The following is a 20,211-nucleotide window of genomic DNA, read 5'->3' as shown; positions in this document are numbered from 1 at the left end:
TACTTCTGTTTGCTCAGGATGTTGATTTCCTGAAGTGTGACCTTGAAGTTAGCAAATTTACTGTTTATGTATCCCAAATTTGAAGAAGAGCAAGAAGCATCCTTACACTGAAAGTATTTTGGTTACTGTTGTGGGTTAACCCCAGCTGGCATTTAAGCCCCCATACAGCCGCTCACACACTCTCCCAGGTGGGATGGAGGAGAGAAGCAGAAGAGTAGAAGTGAGAAAACTCGTGGGTTGAGATAAAGACAGGTTAATGGGTAAAGCACAAGCCACAACACACAAGCAAAGCAAAGCAGGGAGTTCATTCACCACTTCCTACGGTTGGGCAGGTGCTCAGCCAACCCCAGTAAAGGCTCCATCACGCGTAACAGTGACTTGCTAAGACAAACACCATCACTCTGAATGTCCCCTCATTCTTCTTCCCCCACCCTTATATCCTAAGCACGACATCCTGTGGTCTGGAATATCCCGTGGGTCAGTTGGCCCAGCTGTGTCCCCTCCAAACTCCTTGTGGACCCCCAGCCTACTTGCTGATGGAGTGAGGAGCAGAAAAGGCCTTGACTCAGTGCTTGACTCTGTGTAAGCTCTGCTCAGCCATAACTAAAACCTCCCTGTGTTATCACCACTGTTCCCAGTACAAATCCAGAACGTTGCCCCATACCAGCTACTATGAATAAGATGAACTCTACCCCAGCAACAATCAGCACGATTACTCAGGCACATTGTACAATAGATGGCTTTAGTCCAAACAATCTAAAAGACAAGGTCCTTTAGACACTTCAGGGATAGAAAACTTGATCTTATTTGTATTAATTTAGTGGAACAAATTTCATACAAACACCGAAGATCTGCTCTTCACTCCTGATTATCTTTGTGAAAAGATACTGCACAGTTTAACATGAAGTAAGGATAAAAGGCTGATGTAGCAGTGGCATCTCTTTTCCATTCTATGCTTAGTAAAACTAGCTTTTTGAGTTGTGAAATCAGAGAATGTGGAGCTGGAAGGATAAGGTTTTTCACTACTATGAATAAATTCACACGGATTTTTGAGGAAAATTAGGCTTTTAATAGGTAAAGAGACCTGTCATGAATTGTCTGCTCATTTATATAGTTCCTGCTATTTATATAGTGCTCCTCTGTCTGTGCAGCGTTTTTAAAGCTTTGGCTTTGTTTGAATTAAGGATTTTTTAAGGACTTCCGTTTTCTGTCAGTAGTGAGAATGCCCCGGTTGAGGGAATGCAGGAAACAAAATGAGAAAGTACTTACAAAAATGAATGGGAAGAAAAGATAGACACAGCTGAGAGGTGATATAAAAGAGATCTGAATGTCCTGTGAGTTACAGTGGTTGCCCTTTGCTTCTGTTCCAGTAACAACTTGAGAAAGGTGTTTTTATGTTAGGTATTTGGCAACCCAGAAGCTACAAACAGGAGCACTTAGGTTAACAGCTTTGGAAAAACTGAAGATGGAGGAATCCCTGCCAATGGCAGAGGTTGGAACTGGCTGATCTTTAAGGTCCCTTCCAACCCAGACCAGTCTGGGATTCTATAACAGATGCCAGCAAGTACTAATTAATAATTACAACAGGTGAGAGTTCTGGAGGACTCAGCATGGGGCTGCTCCCAGTTGAACAGTGACGTGTTTGTTTCTTTCCAGCTGTTTTCCACTGTATTTTCCAAGCAGTAACTGTTTTGGTAGGAAATAACATAATTGCTGCTATGAAAGACAAAGTGAAGCAAACTCCTGATATGCAAAATCTAACAGCATGAGATGCCATGTGGAATTGGAAATGTACAGTTGTGCACTTCAAGATGTTATAGTTTATATATTCTTGAGAGGCAAGATGTGCGTTTATGGGATTTAGCTGGAAGAGACAAAGGATAAAAGCACTTTCCAAGTGGCTGTAGATAATTACAAGCCAGTAAGAGTCTGCAAAAGTGCCAGTGATGCCCAAAATGTTCTTATTCAATCTTACCACCTTAAGAGCTTCTAAAGGGTTATCTACACAGGTCATATTTATTTCTCAAGTGAGGCTTTTTGTTTGTTTGAGGTTTTTCACTTGTTTTAGTCCATCTTGAGGCACTTCACCAGCTGAGTGCAATTTTTAAATGGCACTTTTTGCATCTGCTGTGATTGCTCCTTGCCTGGCTTTGTCACACAGCTATTTGATGGATGTTTGTCTTTGATCACATTTTCATACAAGCCCCAATCTGGATGGGAAATGCTAGATAGAATCAAACTGTTAAGTAGCCTTTAATAGTTGGGCCTTCATGTAATGAAAGAAGAATTTCTTCATGATAAATGTGAAGCCTGTTAGCACAGAACAGGGGTAATTACAAGTACAAAAATGGGAGCTATATGAAGGAACAGCTGCAGCCACAATTTTGTCAAAAGCATGTTAAAGTCTATTATGTTAATCTAACATTACTTTTTTGTTGTAACTTCAATTGAGATGAAAAACAGAAATAAAGATATATGTTGCCTGAAGCTGCTTATCATTCTATGACAAGCGGTATCTGTGTGTAGTTGGTGTTTTGTTAATCCTCTTGAAGTTTATACATTAAAAAATACATTTGCATGTAAGCCCATGAGTGGGATGGAGTAGATGAGGTTAAAAACAAAGCTGTCATAGAACTGCAAGAACCAGGATCTTGCTGCTAATTATCTCTTGCTGGCAATCGGAAAACAGATGTCTGAGTTCTTAATGTGGAGGGCTGAGTGTGTCCTGAGTTGGCCATGCCACCCCACACAGTGCAACTGAAAAGTGGGAAAACATCAGGTTTGAAGGGGTTTGTGTTTAAAACTCTTTGTATGTTCCAATTTCCAATGGTTAATTCTCTTATTTATGGGTACCCAGAGCTTGTTGTTGCCTGTGGCATGAAATCTGTATGCTTCTTGTGTTAAATTCTCCTCCAGTAATCTGCTGTCACAGTTAAACACAGAATGAGCTTTATTAACATTATTAGTATTTATTCTTGTTTTATGCATAAGTATTTCTGCTGAATTTGTTACGTATGGATCTGTACCAGGGGCTGCTCTACAACTCTCCTTAATAACAGCTCAGCTTGTTGCAGCCTTGTGCTTTAGTAGTTAAGATGAGTAATACTGGAGCGATGCAGGGTGCTTCGTCTTTGAACACACCATTTCTCTCTCAAATGCTTAATGTTAAACTAATACATCCCTTGTCAAAATGTCTTTGCATGTTATTGAGATGGTAATAGTGTGTTAGATTTATTTAACCGTGTGGGATGATAAACCTCAGAGCATTTGCATTTGAGAAGAAATGCATCAAAGGAATTAGCATTTATGAAAGTTCTATAATCTTCCAGCTCACTGTCGTTGCACAGATGCCAGCGTGTGCTGCTGCATATGAACATTCTCCTTTTAATGAGGATGGTTTTAGTATGTTTTGTGAAATGGGATATTACTTGTCTTTAAAAATACCCTGGGTTATATTGAGTAGGCTTTTTATATTAACTTTAATGTTGGCTTTTGTCTTGTGCCATTAGGTAGCAGTAAATACATACTGTGGCTTTTCTTCCCTTTGCCAAATGTAGAAATTCCACATGTATCTCTGTGTCTGCTCAAAGCATGCAGTCATGGAAAGCTTGCTCTCATACTTGTTTCAGAAGCAGATAAGCATGTTTAAAAGAGATTGTAACGTCTTATATGTAAAGGAAAAGGCCAGGAACACCTTTGAGGGGCAGGAAGCTCCGAGTCCTTTTCTTATTTGCATTTTTCTTCTAGTTTTTCCTTTTTCTCCTGCAGATTTTCTGCTGATACTGTTCAAGCAGTACCACAGTCACAGAGCACTCGTTACACAGGGTTGTACAATGATCTTCTGCACTAATATCTCTCAGGCGTCTTCCTTGAGGCCAGTCTTTAGTTGTAGTGATCCACATGTCAGACATAAGCTGGGTGCAGCATGTCTGAGGCACACAAGTATTTAATCCTTCCAGCTCTGGGTTTCAAACCAGGGCTGCAGCCCTGTCTCTTAAGTGTGAAAGTGAGCTTGATGTAATTCAGTTTGCAGAATCCAGGCTGATGGGCAGAATGAAGATCCTGGTTTACAGAGGCAAAAAGTGAGGTTTCTTGCAAGAAAAATGTTAACATTAAATACTTAAAATGAGGAAAAAGTGAGAGTAGGGATTAAAAAAACCCTTAGATCATAGTGCTGCAAAGGGTAAAGTAGTGGAACTGCAGTCAATGTGCTTACTGAGGTGATACCACAGAAGTCCTTTCCTTTACGCTGTATCTTCTGGTCTGTTCTAATAGAAGTTTTCATGTTGTTCCCTTCTCACCTGACTGTAAGAAGATTTTTCCAGTATTCTTTAACTTATTAAAACATGTACCAGATTTAATTTTAAGACTTCTCTGTGCCCAAGTCAACATTTCACACAATATCCTTTTGAACTTAAAGTGTAAGACACCACTGTCCTGCATTTGCTATGGAGTGGCTCTGGTCAGCATTTTAGTAGTACTGTTTGTTACTCTGAGATGGTCAAGGTCCTTACTATGAACATCATTGACTATTGCATCTGTTAGTTAAAAACTAACACAAACCAAACCCAGGCCCAAACCGCCCCCCCGAGAATGAGCACTGTAATACTGTCCAGTGGTTGTGATATTAATGCTCTGTGTGTTTCTGTTCCAGGAAAGATGTTGGTTTAAGAAGGTTCTTCCCGAAGAGTTTGCTAGATTCAGTAAAGGTAATTACAATTCCAGCCAATTGTGGACCTCTTACATAAGAAACCTGAAAATTACACAGTCGTTTTCACTATAGAGTCAGAATGGAATTGCTGTGGAGTTGTGCTGTCATGGTATAAAATACCAAAGCTGTCAGATTGGTAGGCAGGGTATAAATCCCAGTAGCAGAGGTGTGCAGTTGGCAGAGCTAAGATGGTAGTGATATACGTGCCTTACTGAGCCCAGGTACACCTAAGCCTGTCAAACCTTATGCACAGAAGTTCAGAACAAGGCCTCAAATTCTTTAATATCAAATACATATTTTGTTTTCCTCTTAAAAGTAAAATGAGACTTCTGGAGAAAGAGGAAGGGGACATGAAGAAAAACAGCATCTTCTTAGCAGTAACTCAGTAAACCGTATTCTGCCTCCATTGGTCAAGTATCTAACTCATTCAAGGAAGATTGCCAGTAATTTCTACTTAGGTTAATCCTAGCTAAGACTATAAATGTTAGTTGAGTGTCGCTTCCATTGAAGTCCATATGTTCCCAGAATAAAGAATGCAGGTTTTTCTCAGCATGCTGTGAAAAGGGGGATTAAGGATGGTTGCCAAGTACTTCTACAGCTATAGCTGTCTGATGTGATTGTCTTGGTAGACGTTTCTCTTCACCGTTCCTATGTGAAAGGTATAAATCATAAACTGGCATTTTAGTGCTGGTTTTGGTAAGCAGGGATAGCAGAGTTCAGGTTTAGGAAGTTTCTAATTTGCCATTTAAATGGAAAACAGAAAAGGTCTGTTGTGAAGGGGTTTTGTTTCCGAAGAATCCTGAAAATCAGCAGCTAATGAAGTCAAGTGGATTTAAGTAATCCCTCTGCATTTTAATTCAAGCAATTATCTACAACTGTACTCTCTGCTAACAGGACAAATGGTGGTGAAAGGCTCCAGACGTAAAAGAATGAATGACTGTCTCAAAAATGATATTACAGAGCCAGAAAACTGACCAACAAAGGAAGCTGGTCTTTATAAATTATGAGAGAAGAGCACAAAGAAGTAGCAGGAATTGTCAGAAGGGGAAGCTGAGCAGAACCTTGCAAAGCCATGGAAAAAATATTGGACATTTGAATAGGAAAAACAAGGGAAGGAAGAACAGGTCTGCTTTTTAATGAAAATGAAATCCCTGTGAAAAATAATCTGGGATTGGTTCAATTTATTAACTGACTTGCTTTGTGAAGACCAGTGATTTTGGACTGGCAAGCAAAGGAGGGCTCCTCATGGCCATAAAAAAGAAAACTAATAGAATCACAGAATAGTTAGGGTTAGAAAGGACCTTAAGATCATCCAGTTTCAATCCCCCTGCCATGGGCAGGGACACCTCACACTAGACCATGCCACCCAAGGCTCTGTCCAGCCCAGCCTTGAACAATGCCATGGATGGAGCATTCACAACTTCCCTGGGCAACCCATTCCAGTGCCTCACCACTCTCACAGTAAAGAATTTCCTCCTTATATCCAATCTAAGCTTCCCCTGTTTCAGTTTTAACCCATCACCCCTTGTCCTATCACTACAGTCCCTAATGAAGAGTCCATCCCCCACATCCCTATAGGCCCCCTTCAGACACTGGAAGCTGCTCTGAGGTCTCCACGCAGCCTTCTCTTCTCCAGGCTGAAAAGCCCCAACTTTCTCAGCCTGTCTGCATACAGGAGGTGCTCCAGCCCCTGATCATCCTCGTGGCCTCCTCTGGACTTGTTCCAACAGTTCCATGTCCTTTTTATGTTGAGGACAGCAGAACTGCACACAATACTCCAGGTGAGGTCTCACGAGAGCAGAGTAAAGGGGCAGGATCACCTCCTTTGACCTGCTGGTTACACTCCTTTTGATGCAGCCCAGGATACAGTTAGCTTTCTGGGCTGTGAACACACACTGAAGCTGGCTCATGTTCAGTTTCTCTCTATTAGGTAAATCTTAGAAGTGTAGTGCACCGGTAATCAGATTGATTAATGTTATACATGAGGAGATGGCAGCTACACAGAAGATACCACTTTAGGAAGGCCAGACAGCTGGAAAAGTGCTCATTAAATAACTAAAGAATTTGGAAGTTTAAACACATCTGTGTGTTAGCTGATCACAGAATGTCTGTAGGACATAATGTAAAACAAAGTGCTGTCCTAGCAAGTGTCTAGGGAGGTTTCTCCAGGAGGAAACATTTAAGTGATTGGACAGTGCACTATAGCTCATGCATGCTGCAAATAGTTCTTTTTATCTGTGTTCAAGAAAGAGTAAGTCAGTCTAATTCAGTTACAAAGGAAATGTTCTTGAGTCAACAGGCGTTCCATTTTCATTACTTCAGTAGAGAAGAAACCTTCCTGTGTTTAGCTTAATAAACAGTGCCTTAAAGACAACACTGCTGCTAGGCCGTGCTCCCTGTGTATCACAGGCTCATGGAACAGTTTTGGTTGGAAGGGACCTTAGAGCTCATTGAGTTCCAACCCCTGCCACAGGCAGGGACACCTTCCACTAGAGCAGCTTGCTCCAAGCGCCTGTGTCCAACCTGGCCTTGAACACCGCTAGGGATGGGGCAGCCACAGCTTCTCTGGGCACCCTGTGCCAGCGCCTCAGCACCCTCACAGGGAAGAGCTTCTTTCCAATACCTAATGTAAATCTCCCCGTCAGTTTAAAGCCATTCCCCCTTGTCCAGGCTTTACAGCTATGGCTGTGTCGTTACTACCAGGTAAAAGCAAGTTGATTTGCGTTAGTAGAAGGGTGTAGGTTGCTCTGGCTTTGTCTTGGTGCACAGTTAAGTTGGGAGAAATGAGGAATCTTGGAAAAATAGTTCCTGTAAAGGTTAGCATGTTGTCTTTTATTATCATTTATTCAAAAGATGATTAGTTAGATAGTCCTTCAGTCCCTCCAACCCTAACTGTTCTATGTTTCTAATGTATAGCAGAGATAATGTTCTTCCAAGCAGAAGTTAGAAGGCAGAACTGATGCTTACATTCTGAAGCTTCTTTTCTTGGGAGCAGCATGCATCTGACTGACAAAGAACCTGTGAGTGATACCCTGAGCAGTGATTAGATTTGAAATAACTGATCTTTAAACATTTTAATACCCAGGCCAAAACACTACGAAAATTAATCCAACAAACGTTTCGACAGTTTGCCAACCTCAACAGAGAAGAAAGTATTCTGAAGTTCTTTGAGATCCTCTCTCCAGTGTACCGATTTGACAAGGAATGCTTCAAGTGTGCTCTTGGTGTAAGTAAGCAATGGGCCAGTCACCAGAATACATTATGACTAATAGGTTTGCTTAGTCCTGCAGCTCATTGCTTGCTTAGTTCCTGGTTTGATGATGAGACAGTTGGATTTCATTAAGAACAAAGTGTATTTATTGATTTTACTTAAAACTCTCTCAATTGACTGTTAAAACCTACCATTCATTAGTAGGGTGGGAATTGGATGTTATTAAATACTAGTATTGGTGCTTCGGGTGGGAAAGTCAAGCAGATTTGAAGCTAGTTTTTTGAGGAAAGGAAACCTCTCAGCTGCTGCTGCTTGTTATTTTTCCCCTAATGCCTTTTAATCGCTACTGATTTCATACCAATTTTGAGAAACAGCCTTAACTCTGCAAGCTTTGTGAAAATAGATCCTCAAGTAGAAATTAGAACAGGAACATCAGTGTCCATGAGAAGAGGAAATGCAGGAAATACATAGTGCTCATGTAGACCTAAGATAAAGCACATGGAAATGCACTTTGAGTAGCAGGGATCCCCAGGAAGCGAGTCAGGAAGAGTTTTGCCACTTATAAACCTACTTGATTTTAATACATCTTACATCATTTGAAGAGTTTAAGAGCTTCTAGAGATGAATTACTAAAAAGTGCCATTCTGAATCTGGGGGATAGCTCCATAGCAGGGTCTTGTCTTACTATTGAAATTCTACCCTGTCTTTCTCCTTTGATTCTCAAGTCAAGCTGGATTATTTCAGTGGAACTGGCAATTGGTCCAGAAGAAGGAATCAGTTACCTTACAGACAAGGGGGCAAATGTAAGTCTGCTTCTGGTTTCTTTTCTCAGTTACTCTCTTAACAGCCATGACCTGTTGTGAACTGAACTTAAAGAGGGAAATGGCAAGTCTTATCTCTGAGATAAACACACAAAAGCATCTGCAGTTGTTACTCAGATACTAACTCTTGAGTTGGGATCAGAGAAAATGCAGTTGGGTTAAGCAGAGAAACTGTGTCAGCCTTAGCACTGAATTTGGTGGCTGTTGTACCCAGTGAAGTGCTTGCTTGCAGAATGCAAAGCATTAGTAGTGACTTTCTATTAGTAAAACATGCAGCTTAATCTAAATTATGCTCTTCTTAGGAATGTGTAAATAAGACCTTGTTTAATCAGTGTCTGGCATTTGTGCAGTCATTGCTGGCTCATTTGCTTTACTTTTTACCCCTAATAGCCTTTTCATTACCTGATCTTGACAGTATTACAGTGTTTCCTGTACCCCTCCATGGTGCAAGGAAGTTATGTTCAAACAGGTTCTTCTAGCAAAACATCTGGGACCTTTACAGTCATGATTTAAGTTGAGCCCATGTCCAATTTCTGATGTAATTAAGGTAGTGAAAAGGTTTGGAGATCAGGAGTCTGTGCCTAGCCAAGAATGTACCTTACAGCACTATGGAGAGGTACGTTAGGTATGCTGTGAGTGCAGGTTCCACATGGGTAACCTGTTGAGATTCCAGTCTTGACCTCCAAGAGATTGTTCCTACTGTGTACTTCATGTACTTTAGCAAGTGCCTGGAGTTACTTAACAGTGACCTCTGTAGGCAAGCTTGGTGCTTGGTTTCATTCTACAATAGTCTGTGAGTATCTGTATGTGGTGTTGGTCAGAGCCTAATGAAACTGTGGAAAGAAAGAGGGGAACAGATTTCTACAGGTGTCATTTGGAGGTCAAAGTCTACCTGTGCTTTTGCAGCATCAGGAAAAAAGGCAAAGTATTTTGCTGTAGTTTTGCCATTTTTCTCACTTTCTCCATTGCCTTTCTGCAGCCAACTCATCTAGCAGACTTCAATCAAGTGCAAACTATTCAGTATTCAAACAGTGAAGACAAGGACAGAAAAGGGATGTTGCAACTCAAGATAGCAGGTGCCCCTGAGGTATGATAGTGACACTTGTGATAAACTTCCTAGTTTTGGTTTACCTGGGAAGGGGTGAAGATGAGTATATTCTTAATGATGATATTCTGTATATTGTACTTTTGTTCTGGTCCATAACTTTATACTGTCAGCATAACGATGGTTTACTAAATGTACGCTTCACTTTTGCATGTTTAAGCTGGGGATTGCCCATCTGTGTATGTGTTCAGAGACTTCAGTTGTTAAACTGCTCCTCCTGCAGTTACAGGCAGTGCTTTAAGTTTTAACATTTTGCCTTCTGGCCATTCTGTGGTTGTTCAGTTTCTCATGTTCTTAAAGGGGAAAGGGAAATTGAGTGTGAGCAGTTGTCATTATTCTAGTCAGATGGTTTTGGTGTTAAAACAGAGCTCATTACATGCTTTAGGTTTTGTGTATGTGGCTTGTAGACTTTCATATGTGTAAAAGAAGCCTAATGTAAAAATACTAACTCTTAAATCCAACTTAATAGTAACCCGCTTATGTGTATGATGCTACTTCCTGAAGAGGAGGATGAGCAATTTCACTTGTGTGAAAAGGGGAAGTATGAAGGAGGGAAAATTTGTTCCCTTGTGTTACATGGAGGCAGAGCTGGAAGTGAAATTGAATCTCCTCCTTGGTCCAGTGCACTGGAAAACAATCACTGTGGTAGGGAAGGATTTAGGACAAGTGGGCAAATCTGTGCAGAGGATGATGGATGATGGTGGTATTAAAATCAATAGCATGTCTCTATGTCTCTCATCTCTTTTTCCACTGTCTGTCCATTTATGCATTTTTTGCAATTGGGAAGGTTATTTTTTAGGGCAAAAAATAATCTGCTGCCAAAGGGTGGAAGAATGATACCACCTGTAAGAGCTTTAAGGAATAAGCATCTTCAGAACTGTCATAATTCTAGCTGTAAAGCCACAGCAGATGTGGTGAATGAACAGTGCTTGACTGGAAATTCAGCTAGCAAGGCACTTAATAAACCCAGATTAATATTGTATTTGGGTTTAGGGCTTTATTGGTTCTGCTTTCTGAACCTTGTGTTTTACATTTGATACGTAAAAGGTAAAACAAGGATCTGGTGGTTCTTCACACACGCTTGCGAACTGTAAACAGCAAAATGTGGGTGAGCAAAGTTCTGATGCAATGACACAGCTGTTCTACTCAGTGTTTGCAACTACAATAATACCTCTTTGTTGGTGCCTTGTTTTTTTCCTTCTTCAGCCTCTGACAGTGACAGCACCATCCTTAACCATTGCAGAGAATATGGCTGACTTGATAGACGGATACTGCCGGCTGGTGAATGGAGCTACGCAATCTTTTATCATCAGACCACAGAAAGGTAAGGAGGTGTTTCGTTCTGCTAGTTGCTGTAGTTGTATCTACTAAGAGATTACTTTGCACTTGAATGGAAGACATAAGGTAGCAGCAAAACCCTCACTTGGAGGCTGTTTCAGAGAGAGGAACCATGAGGTACTTCTGTAATGAGAAACACTGATATGTCACTCCATCCAAAATGACTTAATTTAGATTGGTTTTAAGTAGTCACTGCTTTACGCTAAACTGAACTAGCAGAAGTAAATTATAGTTAAAGGCACTCCTAACAAGTATGTGTTATCTTGAAGTGTGATTTCCTGATGCACAAGTGGAAATTCGGAGGTTGGTTAGAATGCATCTGGATATGGTTTTGACTCATTTGACTAGTCATGAGTCAATGACATGAGGTTTTCTCATAAAACAGAGCTAAAGCAGAGATGCTTTTTGTACTATCAATCAATTTGTTTTTGTAGCAACTCACAAACTAGAGGCAGTGAGACAAGGGTCCCACAAGGTGCAGGTACACTTGGCTTTGAAGAGAGAATTTGAATTAAAATTCATTAGAATTAGTGAACAACATCCAAGCAAAGCTGCTTAAGGCAGAAATTTCCATCTTCCTGTGCTGATCTTGTAGAAATTCATCCAACTTACTTGGTTTCTGAAACAGTGAATAAACTACTTCCTTCTTCCCTATTTGTAATACAAGAAAGTGCATGAACTATCCCAGAAGCTCTTCAGTCTCAAGTTCACTCCCCTTTTAGCCACATTTTTCTGCCTTTTGTCTGATCCTTTGCCAGAGTGACTGACCTTAGGCTCCAGCACAAGCAGCTTTGTTACAATTTCTGGTAGTCATGCAACCTTCTCTCTATACAAAGGAAATAACGAAACTCAGCTCTTGTAGCTGACCTGGTGCACAGCTCCGTGCTGATGACCCACTGGCACCAAAATTCAACACCAAATAGACAAGCTAGCATCAGTGAGAATGCAAGTTTATTGTTTTAAACTAAAATAGGCATCAGAAACCAGATTTTCATTCCACCAGACTGCTCTGTACCTGTGAGCCTCTTTTGTGCCTTTTGTCTTTTGGGCCTCTTTGTTTCTGAAAGATCATGGTTTGGGGTTTATCACGATCCTTGTTCACTCCCCAGACTTTCCTTCTCATACTCACTGGGTTGGTGGTTTTCAGCCTGAGCTCTAAGAGCCAAAACTGAGGTTTTAAAACTTTTTCATATCTCAACACATTACCACTCCACAGCTCTCAGCTCGTGAGTAGCCCTGACTCTGTGCTCTGCCTTTTCTTTAGAGGCACACATGTAGATTATGCCCGTTTCTTACCACTTCTGCACTGGTGGTTTTGCAGAAATTTGGTCTGTTCAGTCTACATTGCTAGTGCTAGCATCAGCTTGTTCCTCTGCTGTAGAATGGCTTTTATTTTGTTACCTGCACATAAATGCTCTTAACTCCACAAAAGATCATTGCCTCATGATTTCAAGTTGTGTCACAGTAGCAATCAGGGGCAGTCAAGATGCTCATAAAGTACATGGTCTCGTGAGAGGCATCCCTGCCCGTGTCAGGGGGTCGGAACTGGATGATCTTAAGGTCCTTTCCAACCCGAACTGTTCTGTGATTCTGTGACTTCATTAAAACAAGCTGAGAGAGTTGGGCTGATTCAGCCTGGAGAAGGCTTGGGGTGGGGGGGGGAGATGAGCTCTTAGGCAGAAGCTCTTCCCTGTGAGGGTGCTGAGGCGCTGGCACAGGGTGCCCAGAGAAGCTGTGGCTGCCCCATCCCTGGCAGTGTTCAAGGCCAGGTTGGACACAGGGGCTTGGAGCAAGCTGCTCTAGTGGAAGGGGTCCCTGCCCTCTGCTGTCATCACCCACCGTAAGAGCACCTCCCTAGCAAAATCTCTACAGGATTTACTGTGTCCTCTTAAATACTTACTTTTCATGATGCTTACAAGCAGCTGCCATCTAAGGTTAGCAGGGCTGTGTGGGTCCTGACTTACTGCTGCTGTAGGTGACAGAAAATAGACCCACTCTGTTTGCACTTTTCCTTTCCAGTTCTTGTCCTTTTCTGACATGACTTACCATTTCACTGTTATATCATCAGATGTAACAGATGATTTTGCTGTTACATCATCTACACCCACTAAACCCTGTGAAGAGCAAGATCTCTGATTCTGTTTTGTTGCACAACTATGCCTTCACTGTGGGTTGTGATAAGCATGAATGCAAAATACATCAGTGCATTTAATGGAGCGTGTTTATTTGTGTGATACTCCTATTGGTGTACTTTAACATCAAGCGAAAGAGCAGTGATTGACTTCAAGGGACATTACATAGCACTTTGGGAGCCCTCCTCTTTATGCAAACATGAAGAGACTCCCTCCAGTTAAAACCAATTGCAGGGCTCTTTTGTGTGAGGTTCCTTTTTGTGAAGTCTCACAGCAATACTCAACACGTTAATTAAACATCTCATAGGAGAGCTGTCCCCACCATGAGCTGCATTCCCAGATCCCTCCCGCAGGGAGCTTTGATTGTATAAAGCACATCAGAAGCAAATCATGTAGCAATGCTTCATCCGAGAGATGCGTTTTCTCCTCTCTTTGAGCTTTCCCATCCACTCTTTGTTGTAAATGTACATGTTTATTGCAAGTCTCCTCAGAAATTATCCCTTTTGATTACTAAAAGAACCTTCGGTTTTTGACATTATCTGTCTTGTTATCCATTAATAATCCAGTTTCTCTTACTTTGGGGAGAGCTCTTGGTAATGTTAAGACCTGGGCTGTATTGGGCATATGTCCAATCATTTTATTGTATTTTCCATAAATGTTATGGTATACAGGTCTGCTTAAACCAACATGGATACTTTAAACATAATGCCTGTATCCATGATCACACTTAACCCTTTACAGGCAAAGAGCACAACTGAAGCAACAGATTAAAGTTGAAACTGATATGAAATGGCTCTTTACTGATGGAGCTGTGCACTGAGCAGCTTTGCTGTGGTCTTAATTCCAGTGGCTGAATTTTGTATCCATTAACCACTTGAAAGAAGTTTCACAGGTAGCGCAAAGTTGTCAAAGTGCTTATAAAAGGCTAAAAAAGCTGGGGAAAACAGAACACCTGGGCAACTGAAATAGTTGTCTGATTGTAATTCCTTTATGGAGAACTCACCTTCGCATTGAAACATCCCCTTTGAATCTGGGATCTGGAGCTGGGATTATAGGAGGTGTGGAAGGTACTGAATGTCCGTGCCAAGGCTTTGGTAGCTGCAGGGTTGGCTGCTGTGGGAACAGAGATGGGGCTGCCCTGTGCCTGTCACAGCTGCCTCCACACCATTCCACCCTTGCCTCTGAGACACACATTTGATAATTGTCATTAAAACACACGTTCATCATGCATTCTTTATGGCTTCCAGTTATATCAGCAAAAATTCCCAACGTCAAAATCTATAAAGTATCATCATAGGATCATTTGGGCTGGAAAAGACCTTCAAGATCATCGAGTGCAGCCGTTAACCAGACACTGCCAAGTCCACCACTAAACCATGTCCTGAAGTGCCACATCTACACCTCTTTCAAATACCTCCAGGGATGGTGAATCCACCACTTCTCTGGGGAGCCTGTTCCAATGCTTGACAGCCCTATCATCATCACAAAACCCTAAAGAGAAACAGAACAGTTTATACACAGTAAAACTCTCCTTGTCCCATCAACACTTAGAACAGCGCATTCCCAGCACCAGCATCCAAGCTCCCCACATCACTGCACTCCTGATACTGTTGTCAGCCTTTTTGGCCAATACCTCTTTTTGTTGCTGCCTCGAACTCCCGAAGCTCCGCGTTGGGCAGTAGAATGGTGGATTAGGGCCAGCAACAACCTCAGCCACTTCTTATGCCCTCCTCAGCAGGGCAGGGGGAGAAAACAGGGTGAGAAACTTCATGGGTTGAGATAAAGGCAGAGAGATCATTTACCTGTTACTGTCAGGGGCAAAACAGACATGCCTGGAGATAAATGACTTTGTTATCAATTGAAATAGATTTGGGTTGTGAGAATCGAAGTTCGAGCAGCATCTTCCCCTGTTGCTCTCCTCTCCCATCCCCACCTTCCCTGCTCCACTCCCAGTCCCTCTCCCTGAGGCGCAGGGGTGTGGATGGGGTCGTGCTCAGCCCAGCACAACCCCTCTCGCCTGCTGCTCCCCCCTCACCCATCCCCCTGCTCCCTCCGTGGCTCTGCACGGCCTGAATCCCCCCCCCCTTGCTGCGGCGTGGGGCCCTCCCCGTGCTGCAGGGGGGGGTCTCTGCTCCCGCGGGGTCTCTGCAGGGCTGAGGGGATCCCTGCTCCGGGCCTGCAGCACCTCCTGCCCTCCTCCTCCCCCGCCCTCCCTTGGGGTCCCGCTGCTGCTGCTCCCTCCTTGGCTTCCTCCTCCTCTGCCTGCGTTGCCTTTGGCCCTGCCTGGAGGCTGTTTCTGCCCCTGGCACCCCCTGCTTGGCTGAGGGGCTCCGCTGGATCCTGCAGCCCCACAGCCAGCATTTGGGCACAGGCAGCCCAGCACCATCAGGCACATCCCATGTTTTTAACTGAAAATAGAATTGGGCAAAATGTTGTGGGTTTCAACCTGTGAAAAACAACATATGCTTTTATTCTGATGCTGTTAGTAACAAATTTTGACTTCAGACCTACGAGGGTACTAATGAATGGCTCATAGTCTGTTTGGGATATAAGCTGTAAACTTATATCCCAAATAGATATAAGATGAGCATCAACTTGGAAACACTGCCCTAAGTGAGCAGTTTGTACCCAGAAACCATGTAGGCGTCTGTAAGACCAGCTTTGATCTGCCATTTCAGCAGCATTTCCACGAGGATGGGTTTAGAATCATAGAATCATAGGATAGTTAGGGTTGGAAAGGATCTCAAGATCATCCAGTTCCAACTCCCTGCCATGGGCAGGGACACCTCACACTAAACCATGTCACCCTAGACTCCATCCAACCTGGCCTTGAACACTGCCAGGGATGGAGCATTCACAGCTTCCCTGGGCAACCCATTCCAGTGCCTCACCACCCTCACAGGAAACAATTTCTTCCATATTTCTAATTTGAACTCCTCCTGTTTCAGTTTTAACACATTACCCCTTGTCCTATCACTACAGTCCTCAATGAAGAGTCTCTCCCCAGCATCTTTCTAAGGCCCCCTTTAGATACTGGAAGGCTGCTGTGAGGTTTCCACGCAGCCTTCTCTTCTCCAGGCTGAACAGCCCCAACTTTCTCAGCCTATCTTCATACAGGAGGTGCTCCAGCCCCTGATCATCCTCATGGCCTCCTCTGGACTTGTTCCAACAGTTCCATGTCCTTTTTATGTTGAGGACATCAGAACTGCACACAATACTCCAGGTGAGGTCTCACAAGAGCAGAGTAAAGGGGCAGGATCACCTCCTTGGACCTGCTGGTCACACTCCTTTTGATGCAGCCCAGGATACGGTTGGCTTTCCGGGCTGTGAATGCACACTGAAGCCGGCACATGTTTAGTTTCTCATCAGCCAACACCCCCAAGTCCTTCTCTGCAGGGCTGCTCTGAATCTCTTCTCTGCCCAACCTGTATCAGTACTGTTATCATAGAAAGACTGGCAAAGATTTGAAAATAGATTACAAATAGCTAACTTAATCTCTGGCTACTCAGCATTACTATCATCTAATCTCAACCCATATGATAAATTATGTGTTTTAATGATTTATTTCAGTTGTCTTACTTGGAAGTTTTATTGTTTTATTTATATGCTAGGACTTAGCACATCTTGGAGATAGAAGCATTTCTGGAGACTAGATACTGTCATACCTTCTGCAAGTGATTTATTGGAGTTATTTGTCCAGAATGAATAAGAACTTACATATTCTAGTTTGTTCTCTCAGATAAGAGTTTGCCAAAAGGTCTGTATCACTGCTCAGGAGCTGTGTTGAGGCACTGCTTTTAATATATGTATAGAACAGTCTTTGAACTGACAAGTTGCTCTGAAAGATGGTAGTTTCAGGCATGTGTATGTTACATTGCACATTCAGAGAGCTTATTTGGAAATCTGAAAATGTCTTAATTCTGTTTTCTTCTCGTTTACACAGAAGGTGAAAGAGCTTTACCATCAATACCAAAGTAAGTGTTGTGCTTTCTTTTCTTATATATTTAAGAACAAAACATTTTTAAACATAGTTTTGCTTAAATGGTGCTTTAGGACTTTTTTATACATGCTTCATTTTTATTGTTGCTTTGGGGTTCTAGGATAAATAACAGGTGGTGATTTGGGACCGTGGGGACACAAATGACTGACAGAAGTATTAAACTTTTAAAGATACCAAAAATGAAACTGGGGGGAGAAGTGCATGATGCATCCATCGTGTTTAACAGTAACCACAGAAGGAAGTTGAAAACACTTGACTGGGATTCAGGTGATTGAGTTTGTGTCCATGGGTAAATTTAGTTATAGGAGTGATGCTGAACAGCTTTGAACTGCGGTTTCAATCTCAGTGAGTCCACGCTCTTGTTTTTCCTATTTGTCCCCTTTTATGCTCATGTGAAACACAGAAAGTGTTTTTCTGTCTATCATGATTCTGCCATGTCACCTTCTGTTAATAAAGCTTCCATACTGGGGCCAGTTGAAGTTTGGATCTCAGGATTCAGTGTAAGAAAGAATACCATTCACACAGCAAACACTGCTTAATCTATTGTTTTAAATATAGTAATGGAGAACATTCTTCTCCAATAGTAATTGTCCATTTGTAGAAAATGCTGATCTTGCATTTTTTCCTCTGGCTAGTTTTATGGTGATACCATACCCATGGTATGCTGGAGATGCTATCTGCATTTAATAATTCTTGTTACTAGATCTATATATTCTGTATATTAGATGTATCTATAGTATGCTAAGGTACTTCTGCATCCTTCTCCTTCCCAGGCTTTAAGGTGAATAAGAAAAGATTTCTAATTTAAGCTCTGTCTGAACTAAGAATACTTCTGTAGTTGGAGTTGGTAGTCCATAACACAGTGGTAGGCAAGCCCATTAATTCCTCCTGATTCTTCACACTCCTCGTGCCAGTGGATAGGTTTCCATCCTATCTAGTAAGCTGGGATGGGTGTCTCCCCTTTCCATGGGCTGTTCCTTATTGTGGCCTCCTAAACTTTAGTCCTTTAACCAAGACACTTGGTTTTTTTCTGCTTGTTTTTAATCTGGCTGCTTTCTTCATAGCCATGCTCAGACCCGTTTTAAAGTCATGTATCATCATCACATCGTCTCCTTGACCCTTAGCAGGCAGCATCACCAGGATCCAGCAGCAGGGGATAACTGCTAAAGGACCAAATGAAATATAGCAGTTTATAGTGTCTTCTCTCTTCCTTTTGGGACACATGGACTGTGCCTCTTTCGGCCCATCCACCTCATTCTGTTTCTTCCTTGATTCCTGGAAGGAGTCCAGCATTATTATTTTGCCATTGGATGGAGTATGGGACACAATTTGCTCCTGAATCTGCCAGAAACCAGCTACTTCAGATACTAGTGCTTCTTCCTACACAGGTCCTGCTGCAGTCCTTTCTTAGCCAGGTCGCTTTCTCATAGTGCAAAAAGAAAGGAGTGAAAATGAAAGCAGGAAAAGGAAATAAAGTTGAGGCTGGAAGCAGTAAAATTAATAAACTTTGTGTGCACTCAAATGGAAGAGAAAAATACAACTGAGGAACACAATAACTCCCTAACTACATAAAGTTTATCCTTTTTATTTATAGGGCTTTCTGGGATAAAGTAGGATTAAAAGAAAAGCTTCTTACTGTTTTGGGAGCAGTTTATCAAAACCGAATTTGTATGCTTGAGTCTGTTTAAACAAGGACACTGCCTATGCTCTTCATTTGGCAGCAGAGGAATGGGCTCCTTTCAGATACATAAAGCTGGTAGCCAACAGCATCTTGCATCTGGAAAGATGTGCCTTTGCCAGCTGAAATTCCAGACTTCTGAAGGCATGAAGTGCAGTGCTGTCATACAGTTAAAATTGTGTTTCTGTGGAAAAGAAATAGAAGAATTCATTGGAATTTCTGATGCTAATGAACAGTTATCCCTAATTACATTTAAGTGTTGCTGGATTTATTTGCTTGACACCTAAATTGATCTTAACTTGTGCAGAATAAGTCAGCTTGGAGACAAAACCTGTTCGTACTCTACTTCCAACAGATGATAGATACAGAAAGTAGAAGCACCATCAGATTACACACATTGACCGTGTTTAGAAGCTCACAGTTTAATCTTTAAAGCTTGTTAAACCTGGGTTTTGGTTTCACCTTTCTATTTGCCCTGTCGCTGTGCATCGATGTGCTGATGGAAACAGGAGCACATTCCCTCTGCTCTCCCTCCCCTCGATGGGCTTGAAATGGTAGATTCCTTTCTGACTTTTCTCCCCCTCCAAAGCTGTCACTGTGGGGAGTGGATTGGCCCTGCTAATTACAGTAGGTGCCCTGTTAGGAGGAATTCCCAGTGTATGGGACCGGGAAGAATGTACAGCATTCAGCGCTTCCAACCTCTCTTTTACAGGCTGGCCAACAACGAGAAGCAAGGAGTAAGGTCACACACGGTCTCTGTGTCAGGTAAGGCTCATAAAATCAAATGCAAGCTTATTTATAAAGCTAGCAGGCGTTTAGGCAGCCTTGTCACTGATCTGTTTCACTTCTTCCTATGTGGTGGTTGACTTTGCCAGGACTCGTAGCTCTGCTGCCTTTGTAGTGTAGTTTCTAAAGAGAAACTTATTTGAGCTGTCCTACGTAGTCTCACTTGTGAAAACAGTCATTTCCATGCGGGAACGCAGGGCCAGGATGCTTCAAAGCAAAGCTGCATGTCAGGATCTTCACTGCGCTTTGTGATGAAGTAGAATATTGTGGGTTAGAACTTATATTACCTGAGTGTGTGTTAATTATGAAGCTTTGAAAAGTGAAAATAGGCAATTAAATATTAATGGTTGCTTTTGGGAAATAAGAAACTTAATAGCGAGTATTTCTTTGTTACTGCTGTTCAGATCAAAGCACTTAATTTTCACTGTT

The 20,211-nt window shown here is 42.1% G+C and overlaps 1 protein-coding gene and 1 long non-coding RNA gene across 25 annotated transcripts in view; one reads left to right on the top strand and one right to left on the bottom strand.

The window, feature by feature from the left end:
* PTK2 (protein tyrosine kinase 2) overlaps positions 1-20,211 on the top strand; it is a 201,829-nt gene that overhangs the window by 122,570 nt on the left and 59,048 nt on the right. For all 24 annotated transcript variants that reach the window (XM_061374197.1, XM_061374196.1, XM_061374183.1 and 21 more), the window contains 7 exons: positions 4,655-4,709; positions 7,797-7,937; positions 8,648-8,725; positions 9,723-9,830; positions 11,055-11,172; positions 17,262-17,292; positions 19,709-19,761. In XM_061374197.1, coding sequence (XP_061230181.1) covers positions 4,655-4,709; positions 7,797-7,937; positions 8,648-8,725; positions 9,723-9,830; positions 11,055-11,172; positions 17,262-17,292; positions 19,709-19,761 — 584 coding nt within the window. The remainder of the gene's footprint in view (positions 1-4,654; positions 4,710-7,796; positions 7,938-8,647; positions 8,726-9,722; positions 9,831-11,054; positions 11,173-17,261; positions 17,293-19,708; positions 19,762-20,211) is intronic.
* The window catches only part of LOC133223477 (uncharacterized), a 254,198-nt gene that overhangs the window by 185,745 nt on the left and 48,242 nt on the right, over positions 1-20,211 (bottom strand). The gene's annotated exons all lie outside the window — the stretch shown is intronic.

This window comes from Neopsephotus bourkii, unplaced genomic scaffold (genome assembly GCF_033783945.1).
Source record: "Neopsephotus bourkii isolate Nb327-2 ecotype Australia unplaced genomic scaffold, CSIRO-AGI_Nbou_v1 NB_1637, whole genome shotgun sequence".
NCBI classification, from domain to species: domain Eukaryota; kingdom Metazoa; phylum Chordata; class Aves; order Psittaciformes; family Psittacidae; genus Neopsephotus; species Neopsephotus bourkii.
This window is presented reverse-complemented; position numbering and strand designations above follow the sequence as displayed.